This window comes from Quercus robur, chromosome 2, assembly GCF_932294415.1.
Source record: "Quercus robur chromosome 2, dhQueRobu3.1, whole genome shotgun sequence".
Lineage (NCBI taxonomy): Eukaryota > Viridiplantae > Streptophyta > Magnoliopsida > Fagales > Fagaceae > Quercus > Quercus robur.
This window is the reverse complement of record NC_065535.1, coordinates 40,492,954-40,509,805: the sequence shown is the minus strand read 5'-3', so window position 1 is coordinate 40,509,805 and position 16,852 is coordinate 40,492,954. Positions and strand designations below refer to the sequence as shown.

The 16,852-nt window shown below is 36.1% G+C and overlaps 1 protein-coding gene across 1 annotated transcript; it reads left to right on the top strand.

Moving 5' to 3' along the window:
* The first annotated feature begins 3,855 nt into the window (after positions 1-3,855).
* On the top strand, positions 3,856-5,992 carry LOC126713700 (protein IQ-domain 26-like). Its single transcript, XM_050413538.1, has 3 exons — positions 3,856-4,449; positions 4,796-4,999; positions 5,111-5,992. Exons 1-3 carry the CDS (start codon positions 4,039-4,041, stop codon positions 5,795-5,797), a joined length of 1,302 nt encoding a protein of 433 aa, XP_050269495.1. The 5' UTR covers positions 3,856-4,038; the 3' UTR covers positions 5,798-5,992.
* The last annotated feature ends 10,860 nt before the right edge of the window (positions 5,993-16,852 follow it).

Below are 16,852 nucleotides of genomic sequence, written 5' to 3'. Positions count from 1 at the left end.
AGAAATATAAATAAATAAAACCCTAACACATCCCACCAACCACCATCGGTCACCACCACCAACCTTCACTGACGGCGACAATCACCACCACCACCGATGCCGGCGAAGTTGAGCTTTTGAAATCCAATTAGTTGTTAGACCACTTATTAGTAATTACGGTGTGTTTGCTAAAAACTGAAAATTGAAGACATTGTAGTAAAATAATTTTTAAATGTGTGAATAGTGCCGTGAGACCCATTTTTAATGAAAGTTGTTAAAAAAAAAGTTTGTGGGTTCTGTGAACAGTACACGGGACCCACTGGAAAAGCCACCATAGCCACACAAAAACGTGCTTCACACACACACACACACACAAAAAAAAACAAAAACAACAACAACAACAAAAACAAAAACGCAGACGCAGACAATAAGTAATCACTATCCAAACGGTCACTTACATGACTAATAATCGTCGCATGTTAAAGATTGAATGGCTAGTCTTGCAAGGTGCTCAAAGGAGACATTATTTGCAATGAGTCAACCAAAATGATTTGTGTCAAGGCCCACTATTTGTTTAATGAAAGCTTAAGGAGCTTTCTTGGTTGTGGAGACGAAGAGGAGTCAAGCCATGAAAGGTGCCCAAAGTTTGTGGATCTCAACCCCATAAAAAGCGTGGATGCAGATCTGTGTTATATATATCAACTTTGGTGTGCGATCACTTCACAAATATAAGTGCTTGTGAGGTGTAGGGGCAAGGACCGAGGTTCAAGTCTCTAGGAGGAGCTTCATACACATATGTACTTAGATTAAATTAGAGTAGAATTTCTATATTGTATTTTTTTTTTAAATGTTAGGACATATGTGATTCATGTTATGAACATATTTCAATATTTATATAGTTGGCTAATCCTTTGACAAAACGCATTTTACTTGTATTTGGGTAGATCTAGGATGTGTTTAATACTTCAAGAAACATGTTGCTCGTGTCTAGTATTAAAGTCATGAAGATTGGACCAAGAAACAAGTGAAGAAAAGCTACTCATTAAAGCTGGACAGATAGCTCGACACCTGCGGACAGATAGTTTGACACCTTTTTGATAGATAGCTATCTATCGAGATTTAATGAATGAAGCTTGACAGATTCTCAATCGATCAAGGTATCTATCGAGGTTACGGGAATTCAGATTTCCAAATCTGATTTTCAGCCTAAGTTTTTGTATTTGTGTAGGGTTTCTTTTCTCATAACCCTAGACATATATAAGGCTTATTTTGGAGGCCGTCACATAAGAGAATACAAGGAGAACGAATGTGACCGATGCCTTATTCTCTCTAAAAGAAGCTACTGCGTCTTTGCGCCTTAGGGTTTTGTAACCAAATACTTCTTGATCTTCATTGTTGATGAAGTAAAGAATTTTGCAACCAACAATCTTCTTCTAGTTGGTGATTAAGTCGCGTACTGGGATCCACGCAATTGGTGAGTCACATACTGGGATTCATGCATCAAAAAGGGTGGTGCTCATATATTGAAGAATTCAGAGGTTCTGAAGCGGTAGAAGGTTTCTACTGTAAGTTCACCTATGGGAATTGTAGAGTCTAGGGACAAAGGTTTTGTACTAGATCTGAAATTTCTCTTTTCTATAGTGGATTGTTTTTCGGGAAGGTTTCCTCCCAGGTTTTTACTGTGAAACTAGTTTGTTTCATTGGTTTTCCTGAGGCATCATATCTTGTCTTATTTATTTTTCCGCTGCATGATTTTGACATGATATTGATATTTGTTTGTTTTAACAAGTTTTATTAATAATAAATCTAAATAACAACTTAGATTTAAAACTTGTTAATTCTATCAACCAGGGTCTAAATTTCCCAACAAAAAAAATGGTGGTGGCCAACATGGATTTCACAGATAGTTTGAGAAGACCATATGAGTTGACTCAGCTAGGTCACTATAGGGTCGTCGTCCTTTGATAGGTCAACTTCGCCGGCGCCTATAGTAGATGGTCGTTGGCGCCAATGAAGGTTGGTGGTCATGGGCCAGTGGGGATGTGTTTTATTTCTTTTAGAAAGTGAAATAAGAAAGTCCAGAAAGGGATAAGAAACTTAGAAAGGGTCACAATTTCGTTGCCGCCATGAAGGTTGGTAGTGGTGACCGGTGGTGGTAGTGGGATGTGTTTGAGTTTTATTTATTTTTATTTCTTTTAGGAAGTGAAATAAGAAGAAGGAAAAAAAAAAATAGAATTTAATTAAATGAGTTAACTTGTGTTAAGTGTTTATTTGTAGAATATAGAGTGCAGCAAAAAAAAAAAAAAAAAAAAAAAAAAAAAAAAAAAAAAAAAAAAAAAAAAAAAAAAAAAAGAAAGTAGCATGAAAAAAGTAAAACAGGAGGTTTGTTCTCCATGTGAATAACTAGACTTTGAGCAATTCTAGGTGGTTAATGAATAAACCAAGTTTGTGTTTTCATTAGTTGGGAAAAAAAAAATAAAAAGGAAGGTTTAAAAAAAAAAAAAAATCAGAAACCAAGAATATAATAATTGCAATTGTACAATGTGACAAGGAAATGACTGACCAGTGTTAAAGCAAGTCCACAGCATAAGAACCTTTATTATCATTTTTTGGAAAGTAACTTGTGTATTATATGTCATCTAATCTTTAAGCAGCGTTTCAGAGTCGCAGAAAAAAGGGTAGGGGAAAAATAGACATGAGAGTTGAATTATCAATTGCATGAATAATTGAAAGAAACATCTAAAAGGAACAGTAAAAAAGAATTCTGAAATCACTGTTAGATGCTGTTACAACCGAAAGAACTTTTCAAACAATGAAAAGGAAGAGAAATAATTAAAGCGGGTTGTATTTGCAGGAGCCTCAGCCATTTCTCAGTTGGTTAACAAAGTGAAAGTAGAACCAACAAAATTGACATCAGTTATGGGTTCTGCTTTAACGGTGAAATAGAACAATGTGCAAATGCAAAGGCAGATGATTTGTTTCTCTTTACATGTCACAACCAGTTTTTTTGGTCCCGGGATTTAAGAGAGTAATAATATAAATGGTGGTATGGTACCATTTGTTATTTATATTTATTTACTACGGTTTTGCAGTGAAAACGAAGGGAGAGAAACAGTTGCAAAGAATAGAAAAAAGTGGGATATGAAAAAGAGTAGCATATATTAATGTAACTTCACGAGATTGTCAGAGGAGGACGATGAGGTATCTTTCTTTTTGAGGACACGTCGCTCCAGAAAGTAATAAGAGAGAAAAGAGTGAGGTGAGAGAGAGTGTTTTTTCACTGTTGGTGATCTTTTTCATTTATAAAAGACAAAGCTTTTTCTGAGTTTCTGATTGGCGGGAGTGAGAATTCGAGCGTTTCACTTTCATTCTGTTTTGCTTTGTTTCTTTTTCTGACCTGTCATTGTTTTCATTTTGAGAATCTGATTCTACCAAGGTTGGTTATTCTTATTATTATTTTTTTTTTTAGGTAAAAATTATGAAACCGTTTGATAACATTTTTTTAGTAACATTGTTTGTATTTTTTTAAAATATATATAAATAAAAAAATATGTAAAAATACATGTAATATTGTTAAATTACTATACCACACGGGCCTATCTATCTGATTATTTTACCATATTTTCTCTAATATAACGTTTCACTTTCTTGTAACTTCCAATTAAGTTACTGTAATTAAATTACTTTATATTTATTTTTAGACAGCCTGTACGTTCCAGCGGCAAGTTTTTGTCATGTAATACAGAATTTCACGAGGCCTTGACAGAGTTTTTTCCTTTCCCTTCTTATCTTTTTCTGCCCAAAAAAAAAAAAAAAAAAAAGCCAAATTCCACTGAACTTATATTTATTTTAGTTATAAAATCTTTTACAATTTTTTCAAATATAGGCGGTTTCTTGAAGACTTTTTTTTCTTTGACAACTCTGTTACACTTACACCACTTTGCGGAACATGGAAAGAGCCTAAGATGGTGAGCTGTAAACCTGCAATAGCCTTTTTAGCTTCTTCTCTTTCTTAACATTTCTTGGTTTTTCCCTCACTTACTCTTTCACTGAGAGAAGATGGGTAGGGCAACAAGGTGGCTTAAGGGGTTGTTTGGGATAAAGAAAGACAAAGAGAATTCCAATTCCAGTAACCGGAGAGACAAGAAATGGTGTAGTAGTATAGGCAGCAACTCTGGGAGAGACTCTGTGGCCTTGTGTCATAATCCAGGGACTATACCCCCAAATATATCAGTTGCCGAGGCTGCTTGGCTAAAATCATACTACAGTACAGAATCAGAGAAGGAGCAGAACAAGCACGCCATTGCTGTGGCAGCAGCAACGGCAGCTGCAGCTGATGCTGCAGTGGCTGCTGCTCAAGCTGCTGTGGCTGTAGTGAGGCTTACAAGCCATGGCAGGGGCACCATTTTTGGTGGTGGACAAGAGAGGTGGGCTGCTGTGAAGATTCAAACTTTCTTTAGGGGATATTTGGTAAGTAAGTATTGGCTAATTTTGTACCAAAACAACATTTGTGGTTTCAATTAGTGGTTTTGCTGCTTCTAGTTAGTTTGAATTTTGTGAGTTTAATTGTGTAGGTTTGGTTGGTTGTACAGCTTTATGAATTTGTTTACTTAGATGTGAACTAAGACTTACATATATGATATAGGTCTTAGTTTGTTGCTAAAAGACTAATTTTTGGTTTGGTCTTCTTCAACAATATTATTAACTTTGTTTTAGAACTAGTAAGTCCTGAATGCTCCAGTTTTCTACTTTGAATTTTGTTTGGATGTCTATGAATTGAAAATTTTTATTTTCTTGGATTTTGGATTCTGAACAGTCCAGAAAAGCGCTGCGAGCACTGAAAGGACTGGTGAAGTTACAGGCACTTGTTAGAGGCTATTTAGTGCGCAAGCAGGCCACTGCAACTCTTCACAGTATGCAGGCACTTATTAGAGCTCAAGCCACTGTTCGGGCCCAGAAAGCTCGCGGGCTCATCAACAAGGAAACTAATAGATTTGAAATCCGAGCACGAAAATCCGTGGTAATTAGAAAGACCCCAATTTTAAAATCTTGTGAAAGAAAAGGAAAAAACAAGAGTACATTTTCTTTACATAGCATTTATATCTCATAATTATGCACTCTAATTTTGCAGGAGAGATTTGAAGACACTAGAAGTGAGCAGCAGACAGCTCCAATCCACAGCAGAAGGCTATCAGCTCCATTGGACACCACAATTAACAGCATTGACGAAAGCCCAAAAATTGTGGAGGTTGATACAGGCACGCCTAAATCAAGATCTCGCAGAACAAACACTTCTGTTTCAGACTTTGGCGATGACACACCTTATCAAGCACTCTCTTCCCCACTCCCAAGTCGAATTCCTGCCCGTTTAGTGATACCTGATTGCCGGAACTTCCAAGACTATGATTGGGGCTTAACCGGTGAGGAATGTAGGTTCTCCACCGCGCAAAGCACCCCACGTTTTGTGAATCCAGGAGGGTCTAATGCACCGGTCACGCCTGCTAAGAGCGTCTGTGCTGATAACTTCTTCAGGGGATATGGGAATTTTCCCAACTACATGGCTAGTACTCAATCTTTTAAGGCTAAGTTGAGGTCTTATAGTGCACCTAAGCAAAGACCTGAGACAGGGCCAAAGAAAAGGTTTTCACTTAATGAAATGATGGAGTCAAGGAGTAGTTTGAGTGGGGTTAGGATGCAAAGGTCATGTTCACAGGTACAAGAAGCTATTAATTTCAAGAATGCTGTAATGTGCAAGCTTGAGAGGTCCTCAGAGTTTGTTAGAGAGCCAGAGAGATATTACTTGCAGAGGAAGTGGTGAATATACGAAGAGAATAAGATAGAGATCCTGGTATTACTTCTAAGTTGTTCACAGTCTACAGCTCTTGGATATTTTTGGATGCTAATATGTAAGATTATTAATACTTAATAGAAAAGGAGAAAATGTGAGTAGATTTACATATGATCTAACTAGAACACTGTCCGAGAATTTATGTCAGATGTTGGTATTTAGTGATGGATCCTTTTTATATTTTAATCAAGTGAATTGCAATTGTAGAACAGTAATTAAGGGCCAACATATTGCCAAGTGAGTTCTAGGCTTCTAGGTTCTATCTTCTTTCCAATGTTTATATATTACTTTCTGAGTGACTGAATCTTATTTTTATAATGTTAACATTTTTTTTTTTTAAGCAAGGGAATGAGCAAACTAGTTGCCCTCCCTTTTTATGTCTAAAACTATATTCATGAAAAATATCTAACAGCATCCAAATCTCTTCAATAACATGACCAAACATAGATTTTGAAGGCGCCTGGTTGTTGATAGCTGTGACAATTCTTTGACCATCTCCTTCGAACTCAACCTTAGAAATGCAATGTTCTCTAGCAAAACTTGCTGCCCTACTAGCTGCCAAGGCTTCCACCAGAACTACTGAGTGAGGTGTTGGAATTTTTTTGTTAAGGGCTGCTATTACATTCCCACAAGAATCGAATCACCACACCAATACTAGCTAGGGAAAACTCGGAGAATATCACTCTATCAAAATTTGCTTCATACATTCCTTCGCTTGGAGGGTTCCACCTAATCGGACACCTCAGTTGCACATCTCTACGAGGTTTTCGTTGCACATCGAGGAATTCAGTGAGTAGTTACTTAACTTTCAATATTACTTTTGTCAAAGCCCACGTTGGTTGCTTTTCTCTGATCATATTTCTTCTTTGCCAAAGACACCGGGTGATCATAGAAAATTTAGCAACAAAAAAAATATGTTACCTTTAATTTAGGTATTTTATATTGGTTAAACAGGATTCACTTGATTCAATTGGTAAAATTTGTTGTCATCAACTAAAGAATAAAGGATAGAATCTCACCTAATATATAATAATAATAATTTTAGAGCAGAATTCAGATATTCAAATTCTAATGATTTTTTCTTTTTTTTTGAGAAACTAGATAAAGAAACTGTATTGAACTGAATTAAGATGCATCATACCAAAATCCGCAGGGACCCTGTTAGGTTGAATTCAATGAGTTGTGCTAGGACCACTGTGAGAGACCTCGATGAAAAGCGTCCCTCAAAAAAGAGATTCAGGTACCTTTTAGGGCACCTCTCATTTTGGATAAGTGGTATAGAGTCGTCACTTATTTTTCTTTATACAAAAAAATAAGAAAAAAAATACTAATTACAAAATACATGACTGAATAGTTCCGTTCATTGATTGAATAAAAATTACATATCTTGAAAAACATGAAAATTACATAGTTTTGGATCCTAGTTACAATCTACCAAATAATTACATGGCCTATTGTCCTACTTACATTCTACCCAAAATAAATGAAGAAAAGCTAGATCTACTAAACCAAAAACCTAAATCCGGAGGATAGGTTATGGAATGGGAAGGTGTTAGGCACCCATTCCGCCCAGACAAAATCTAGTCTTCTAGACTCTTGTGACCAATGTACTTTCTTATGCATGTCATGAATGATATGTTGAACATGTGAGACAACACTTAAATCACACAAATTTATGTATGAATGAAGTCTCTTCTTTTGTTTTAAAAAAAACAGATCTGTTTTTATTGTTAAAAAAAAAATTGATTTTAGTTTGTCAAAATATAGATCTGTTTTGTGGGATGTAAAAAAAAAAATGGTTTTTGATAATAAAAATTCAAATTTGTTTTGTCATATTTAAAAGAATGATTTTTTGATGACAAAAATTCAAATTTGTTTTGCTATATGTTTTTAAAAAAAAAAAAGATTTTCTAAGAAGAGAATTCCACTCACAATCTAAATTTACACAATCATGAATTAAAATAAACACAAACGTAGTAATACATAATCTCTTTCTTTATTTCAATAATTTGCATGTATTAAGAAAATTAGATTTGCATCTTAAGAAAGATGCAAATCAGTTTTGATTTGAGAAAAATTTAGATTTGCATCTCATAAAGATGCAAATCTCTTTTTGTTTGAGAAAACTCAAATCTACATCTAAGGAAGATGTAGATCAATTTTTATATTAAGAAAAACTCAGATTTACATCTTATAAAGATGCAGATCTGTTTTCTTATATTAAGAAAAATTCAGATCTACAGCTTATAAAGATGCAGATCTGTTTTTATATTGAAAAAAATTTAGATCTACATCTTATAAAGATGCAGATCTATTTTGTTTTATGAAAAATAATTGTTCACATGCAAATTTATTGACATTCAAGAAAAAGATTATAACAATCACATAAAAAAAAAATCATGCTTTAACAAATCAACAATTTACAATTCATGTTATGGATATTGGAAAAAAAAAAGAGATATAACATGCATCATCACATCACAAGAAAAAGGGTGAAGGAAACAACCTCTTGCATGAGCACACTTTGTTCTTGAGAGGATGTTTTAGGGTTCAAAGAAATTTGTTAAATTTTCTTTGAAACCTAAAAACCCTAATTTAAGCAGCAACACTCAGAAAGGGGATCAGAAAATATGGGTGGTTTGAGACTAAAAAACGTATGCCTTTTAGAGCGTAAAAAAAAGGTGCTGAATTTTGAGGTTCAATCTCTATTTATAGAGGCTAAAAGACTCTAAAAAATAGGTACGGACGATTAGGGTTTGAATCCGGATGCATCCTTTGGCGAAAAAATCGAAAAGGGTATGCATAATCGTCACCTGAAGGCTGTTAGGCCAAAACCCACATCAGGGAAATTTGGCCCTTTTAGAGTGCCGTTCGGCAATCCAAAAGTGCCGAATTGGCCCTATGGGTCTGAATGCACTTTCGTGTTCGGGTCCCGTTTGGACTCCTCTTCTAGGGTTTTTTGGCTGGTCCTTGTACCTAGACACATTTTCATCCTCCGCCTATGATTTTTCATCTCTTTTTTGGATAATTCAGGATATTTAAGAACAATTATCTTGTAGATAAATACCCTAAAATAAATCTTGATAAAGTTCAGATTATCCACAATTTTATTGTTATCCAATCATCCATTTTATTCCCATGCATGCATCCCTATTTTAAACACTAGTTATCAACCAATCACAAAATTATTTAATTAATTTTAATCGTTTAACCAATCAAAATTAATTTAAATTGATCATGTGTGGTCAACTCTACTTGGACACAATGCATGTTGACCGTGCAAACTTGATCATGCAATATCTTTCGATCCAATAGTCCGATTTGATAACCAGAAACACCACTACGACCACTAGAATCTCAAGATCATTTTTATGATATGCAATGAATGAAGTAATGCATGTAATGCAAAGACAAAATGATGCATGTAATGCAAAGACAAAATGATGCATGTAATGCAAAAACAAATTGATGCATGTAATGCAATAATGATTTTTGGGGTACATGGATTGGTCATTCAAGTCATTCTCCTTGATTAAATCATGGGTGCAAAATTGAGTGTCTACAGAATGCCCCTCATTGACAGAGCTTGAAAAGCGAATGTCAATGTAAAACAAAGACACTGATTTTAGCTACCATGATTTAATTGAGGTTGAATCTTCAAAGATTACCTAGCCCTCAAACCTAAAACCTTGGAAAATAGAACTAGCCTTATATTTTGACTAAAAAAAAAATGAAAATACCGGACTTAGCTGGTAGTTGATGACTCTAGAAATGATTCTTAGCAATTGGGGTGACCTGGAAACTTTCCTATCCTAATCTTGAAAATGGAGTTGTCTAGAATGATGATCAAAGGGATCTCCTCTACTTTGATCTTGAACTGGCTTTGGAATGATGATCAAAGAGATCTCCTCTACCTCGATAATCTAGAACTGAAATGATGATCAAAGGGATTTCCTCTACCTCAATAATCTGGCACTGAAATGATGATGAAGAGGATCTCCTCTACCTCGATTTGGCTTTGGAAAAATGATCAAAGGGATCTCCTCTACTTTGATAATCTGGAACTGAAATGATGATCAAAGAGGTCTCCTCTACCTCGATCTGGATTTGGAATAATGATCAAAGAGATCTCCTCTACTTTGATAATTTGGAACTGAGATGATGATCAAGGGGGTCTCTTCTACCTCAATCTGGCTTTGGGAATGTCGATCAAAGGGATCTCCTTTACTTTGACCTGGAATGGAATGATGATCAAAGGGATCTCCTCTACTTTGATAATTTGGAATTGAAATGATGATCAAGGGGATCTCCTCTACCTCGATCTGGATTTGGAATGATAATCAAAGGGATCTCCTCTACTTTGATAATCTGGAACTGAGATGATGATCAAGGGGGTCTCTTCTACCTCAATCTGGCTTTGGGAATGTCGATCAAAGGGATCTCCTTTACTTTGACCTGGAATGGAATGATGATCAAAGGGATCTCCTCTACTTTGATAATCTGGAACTGAAATGATGATCAAAGAGGTCTCCTCTACCTCGATCTGGATTTGGAATGATGATCAAAGAGATCTCCTCTACTTTGATAATCTGGAACTGAGATGATGATCAAGGGGGTCTCTTCTACCTCAATCTGGCTTTGGGAATGTCAATCAAAGGGATCTCCTTTACTTTGACCTGGAATGGAATAATGATCAAAGGGATCTCCTCTACTTTGATATTCCAGAACTGAGATGATGATCAAGGGGGTCTCCTCTACCTCAATTTGGCTTTGGGAATGTCGATCAAAGGGATCTCCTCTACTTTGATCTAGAATGGAATGATGATCAAATGGATCTCCACTACTTTGATAATCTGGAACTGAAACGGTAATCAAGGATATCTCCTTTACCTCGACCTCGATCTAGAATTGTTGTTTGCAAAAAGTCAAAATTTTAAATTAGACTTTAACTGATAGGTGCTTCATGGTCGCACCGTTTCTGAGATGTGTGATTTTCATTTGCTCACTTGATTTGAATTTTGTCAAAAAAAGTTTAATTAACCAAAGATTTTTCTTTTGAGAAACATTTGATCTTTGAAACTTAGAAGTTTTGAAATTCTTATTTCAAATTCTAAGACTTTGGAACTTAGAAAATTTTTTATTTGAAATATGAAATTTTGAGCCTTAGAATTTTGAAAATTAAGGCTTGGAATTTTGATCATGAAATCTGAAGTTTAAAATTTTTTTTAAAAAAATAATAAAAATAAAAATAAAAAACCTAGAGATTTGGGTTTTAAAATTTGGGCATTGAGAATGTAAAATTGAAAGCTTGGGAATGAAATTTTTTTTTTTTTTTTTTTTTTGGGGTTGACTGAGTCAACTCAGTTTGACTAAGTTGACTCAGCTTTTGCTGAGTTAAAGAGTGTGTGGGCCAAAATTTTGGCCCCCCACTTCATTGTTTCTCTCTTTTTGCTTTTTAGCTTCAACTTCCATCAACTTTTCCTCCTCCATTGACACTATTCACCTTCTTCTTCCCCTTGATTTTTCTTCTTCATTTCACCATTTCTTCTCACAAAAAACACATTTCTAAGCTTCTCAACTCTCCCTCATCCATCTCTATAAATATTTCTTTAGATCTTTGTGTTTTGGGCATTTTCATCCCACACCCATTTTTGGTGAAACCCATTTTCTAAACACCATTTTCTTTGCATTAAAATGGCTTCTTCCTCCCTTTTCTAGCTTCTCATGGTAAGAAATATGATCCAACATTTGATTGGAATGATGATGATGGACTTCTTTAAGACCCTAGGACCCATGCTCCATATTGCCATCTGGACACCAAGGTGAGTTTTTCTTTGATTTCTTTGCTTGGAAAAATGTTGTTGCATGTTTCATTGAAAGTTTCATGGTGAGATATTGTCACTTTTGAAATTTTGGGGGCATTGTGTGATTGATCATGTTTGGAATGTTGCCTTTAGAGCATTCTTGAAGTGTGTTTTTTCTTTGATCATGGTGCAATTTGGGCAATGTTAGTGGCTTTTGGAATTTTGACAATGTAGGTAATTTGTGATGTTGTTGGATGAATTTTGGTTTGGATTTTGGGAGCATTGGCATTGTGAAAACTTTGTGTTTGACTTATATGAATGTGTTCATGATGTATGTGGGAAAACTTGTTGGCATGTGTAAACTTTGTTTTATGAACATGGCAAAAAATTGTGGGTATGTGCATGGATATATTTATGGGTATTGGCAAATTTTGTGGGTATTGTGGAAAAATTTTGTTGGGTATGTGAGAATTTGTTTGTGCATGAAGTTGTGGGAATTTTTTTTTTTTTTTGGACATGTAGAAATTTTCTTTTTGCATGGCTATGGCAAAATTTGGTGGTTGTATGAATATGTGATAAATTTGGTAGTGGTGACATTTTGGTGGGGCATTGATTTTGATTTTATGGTGGTGGGGTATTGATTGTGAGAATATTTTTTTGGGTATGGAAATTTTTTGGTTATATGTTTTTAGTTATGGAAATTGATAAGCTGAAGTTTTATGTTGCAGAGCCTAAAGAGTCGAGGGAGTCTCCAAATGTTGAAGAGTGCATGGGTAGCATTGTCTCCTAGCATCAAAAACGTCATCAATGAAGCGGGCTTTGGCACCTTCTTCGAAGCTTTGTCAAATCATGAGATACATGAGTACAAGGATCTTCAGTTACCTCTTGCCTTAGCAGAGTGCTTCTGGGACACTACCTGTACCTTCCATTTTCCAAACATTGGGGAGGTAATGTTGACACCTTATGACTTTTTGTCATCAATGGTCTAAGGTTGGGTGGTAAAAGAATTCTTGTCAATGATTCCCTTACTTCAATTGAGCTCAAGAAACTTCTAAGTGTAATTCCTTCTAGAATGAGGAGTAACAATGTTCCTTTGTCTTGGTTATGTGAGAGTATTCCCTAATGTGAGATTGTGGCAAAGGGTGCTCGTATGTTCATGCTTCTTTTTATTGGGACTTCCTTGTGTCTGAATTTAGGCAGTACTTTGAATCTACACTACTTGGGGAGCTTAAGAAAAATTGAACAAATCCGGGATTATGACTAGGACGGCATGGCCTATGCTACTCTGATGCATTTCATGACCCAACTTTCTAGGCGGAGTCTTTCAAGCTTGGGCTCCATTTGTTTGGCAGGTGAGGTTTGGTAATTATTATGTAGGTTGGGGAAATTATTTTGGCTATGTGGTAATGGTGTTGTGAATTTTTCAAGTTTAGATGTATGAGTATTTCAGGGTTGGTCCTGAAATCCAGGAGTTTACTAGCATTTTTCCTAAATTTCTTTATTGGTTGCCCAAACATCGCTTATCTCCACCCTCTAGGTGTTCTTTGGAGATTTGGCGCTTGGTGATTGACAATCTGACAATTGATGATATGAGTTCTTTCTTTCTCCTTTTTAAATCCTTGGCACTTGGTTATGATCCAGTCTCTTCTTTTTTTCAGTTTCTTTGTGACTTTTCAGATGAACTTAAATCCTTGGGATGGATGTGAGGGGTATGCTGAGTGTGAGTAGGCTCTAGAATTGAATAGCTGCCAAGTATTGTTTGAATGTGGACATGGAAAGTACTGGTATCTTGGTGATCGGGTGTTGCCCCAAGTTGAACATGTGTATCCTCCTACCACAATTCCAACTCATCCTTGTCACACTATTCGGTTGGCTGACCTTTTGGTTGATGAAAAGATTGCTCGGGCCCATGATGGCTATATTGTTATAGGAGCGAAAGGAAATTATTCTGAATTTATCCGGGATCATCTGCAAGGCTGCCTGGTTGACAAAACGGTATTTTCCTTCCTTGCCAAGATCAAAGTTCTGCCAATTCCTTTTCCATATTTCTGCTTGGTAACAATATTTGCATGTTGGATTTTTAGCCTCCATCTTCTGAAGGAGACGAAAAGGAAAAGGAAGATATTCCCTCTCCTCACCATGCTGGTGGTTTTTCTAGTTCTTTCATAGAGACTTATCCTCATTTTCTGGTGTGTTCTTGAATGTTCAGTTCTTTGTCCTTATTTCTTGAATGGATTCTAACTCGGAAGAGTTGTGCTTCAGGTTGATGTGGATCTTGTGGAAGAAAGCATGCTGATGATTGGAGGCTTGCAGTCATTGGCTCGTACTCAGTCCTCCCAATATGTGATCATTCATTCTAACTGGGTATACCACGTTGCTTTTTGAGCATCTTTGGCTTGAGCTTTGCTTGATAGTGTCTTTAACACTTGATTTTGCTGACTTTTTAGGCACATCGAATGGAAACTGTCGACTCTTTCAGGATATCTTTAGAGGAAAGAATCAGGAGCCTCGAATTTGAAAATCGTTAGTACGATCCTCGATTTTTCACAAGTCAGGAAGGAAATACTGAAGGTGGCTCCACTAGAGGTGGATCAAGGAGATCCTCCCGCAGGTGGACTCGAAGTCCTAATGATGCATGACTTGTATGTTTATTTTTCCTGCAAAACAAAAGGAAGTGTTCCTTAGACAATCTTGTATTATTTTCCATGTTTAGCTTTTTGTCCTTGGTATCACCTTGAATCATGTAGAAACTTTAACTAAGACAAGTCTAGAATTCACCTGATGAGATCTTGTAGTACTAATTTAAACTTATCTTGCTTGGCTCTGTTGGAATCTGCACTTACTTGCATGAGGTGGAGCCAAATGCCCCTAGTTTAAATGAATGCATGATTTTTGAAAATCTTGATGTGATTTTTTTTAAGAAAATGATGGTGGTGTTTTTTTTTTTTTTTTTTTTTTTTTGAAAAATAAGCCATGGGTGAATGCCCCTAGTATACAAAAGGATGCATGAATCTTGGAAATCTTTATGATGATTTTCTTCTTCTCTTTTTTAAAAAAAAATAAAAAATGATGGTGGTTTTTTTTTGAAAATGCATGAGGCGTGGGCGAATGCCCCTAGTTTGGAACATAAATCCATGAGTCTTAAGAAAACTTGAGTTGATCACTTTTTGAGAACATTGATGCAGGTGATGATTTTTTGAAAACAAGTGTGTTAGACTTGTCAGAATGTCTCAGATTGATTTAAAAAAAAATATTTTTGAGTGTCAAACATTCTTAAAAAAAATTACACGAGAACATGAAATTGCATGGAATCACACGAGTGTAGGACGAAGGGGCTGCGTGCCACCTAGCAACTAAAGAGTGCCGAATTGCACTGAGCCACACCATGACACTCACTCCATGGTAGGCCAACTCCTCATGGTCTCCTAATGCGCACTTCACATTTTCACGTTTTTTGAAAAACATTTACTTTGTTTGTGATCATGAAACTCTCTGCTAGACAGCTACAAACTCTCTAAAACCTATTTTAAACTTGATTAGGAATTGATGCAACTTATTTAAACAAATTCTCCTATGACAAATCTCTGCTTTAAGGTTAGCAAAACCCAATAATCACAAGCAAAAGCCATCCACGGCTAGCAATCATAATTTTTCTCATTCAACAATTCATGACATCAATAGATGGGTTCGTAGCTTTGATTTCAATACCAAAACCAATTTTATAGCCTTTAAATTAGAGGGAATCAAGGCTCTAAGGAATGTCAAAATCAAGTAGAACTTCCTTCGTGCTGTTGTGAAATTCTGGTATCCCGAAGATCAGGTGTTCTGGTTTAACACTGCTGAACTTTGTCCGACAATTGAAGAATTCTCTACTATCTTGGGCTATGATCTTGGTAAAAAATCTATAGCAGTTTCATGTGACCACAGGCATAAGAAATCTTTGTCTGATGCTCTCGGTCTTCCTACTTCCATTACTGATAGTATGATTGAAGGTCATATGGTGAATCTTCATGCCATCATCTCTCGGTTGATTGACAAACGCACCTATGGAGTGATCGATAACATGCAAAAAAACTTCGGTTTGGCTTTATGCTTTGTGGGAGAACTTTTGCTTTGCTTTGGAAGACAAAGCTTTGTGGATGCTCGAGTTATAAGTGTTGTGAGTCAGACTAAGGATGGTGATAATCCTGTTTCTTTGATCTTGGTAGAAACTCTTCTGGGACTGGATGTTGTATTTCATGGTGGAGAAACTCAGAACTTTTTAGGGAGTTCTTTGACTTTGCAAATATGGCTAATGGAGCGACTAGACATGATTGCCAAGCCTATAACCGGTAATTATGGGCCTAGCAGTTTACTTAGTAGGGCTGTAATCAAGACTAAATGCCAAACTGAGAGTGACTGTGTGAAATTCTTAGATAAGAAATCTAGTACCTCAATTTAATGGGACTGTTATTGGTGGAAGTGCCCACCCCCTTCACTAGGGTCTCCAAGATCAAATCATATTTTCCTTGTTGAATTGCGGAGAGCAACTTTCTACAAAGGAGACAGACTCTTGAGGCAATTCAAATATGAGCAAGGAATACTTGGTGGCAAAAGAAAAAGACCTTTCTCTCCTGTGGACACAAATCCTACTTCTGTACAGAATATGCTATTGGGTTTAGAGATGGCTGACCGAGTGTACCAATCTTTTGTCAAGGTTCACTTTCACGAGATGACTACAGAATACTCTAACTGGTTGATAGACAAGATTGTTGACAAGGAAGTTGAAAGGATTGCTATGAGAGAACAGTTTCTCAGAGACAACCAAGAAAAACCCGATAAAGACAACTATGAACTCAAAAGAAGGGACAATGCTGACAAAGTACCTATCACAGAGAGAATTGATGATCAATAGAAAAAGAAAAGACTGAAGACAAAGTGACCTTCTTATTTTTTGGCTTTGATCATGCTTATTTTAGAAGTTAACATGAAACTCTTATGTTTAGGAATTATTTAGGATTTGCAAGTCAAGGATTCTGTTTAAAGTGTAGGCTTTTGGGGTTTTGGGATTTTTATGGTTTGGTTTAGGGTTTGGTCTTTTGGATTTTGTGTAATGACATGGTTTAATGGAATGGTTGAATTTTTGGTAATTTCGGCTAATGGGAAAATGGTGGGTTTTGGGAAATTGTGACCGAACCAATGCATCGTTGCCTACGTACCCCCTTGATAGAAGGATCAAGTC

Bases quoted from the DNA above. Each gene is read 5' to 3' on its own strand.
- LOC126713700 (XM_050413538.1), top strand. From the start codon at position 4,039: ATGGGTAGGGCAACAAGGTGGCTTAAGGGGTTGTTTGGGATAAAGAAA. The intron at 4,450-4,795 runs GTAAGTAAGTAT...GATTCTGAACAG, and splicing joins CTTTCTTTAGGGGATATTTG to TCCAGAAAAGCGCTGCGAGC. The intron at 5,000-5,110 runs GTAATTAGAAAG...CTAATTTTGCAG, and splicing joins TCCGAGCACGAAAATCCGTG to GAGAGATTTGAAGACACTAG.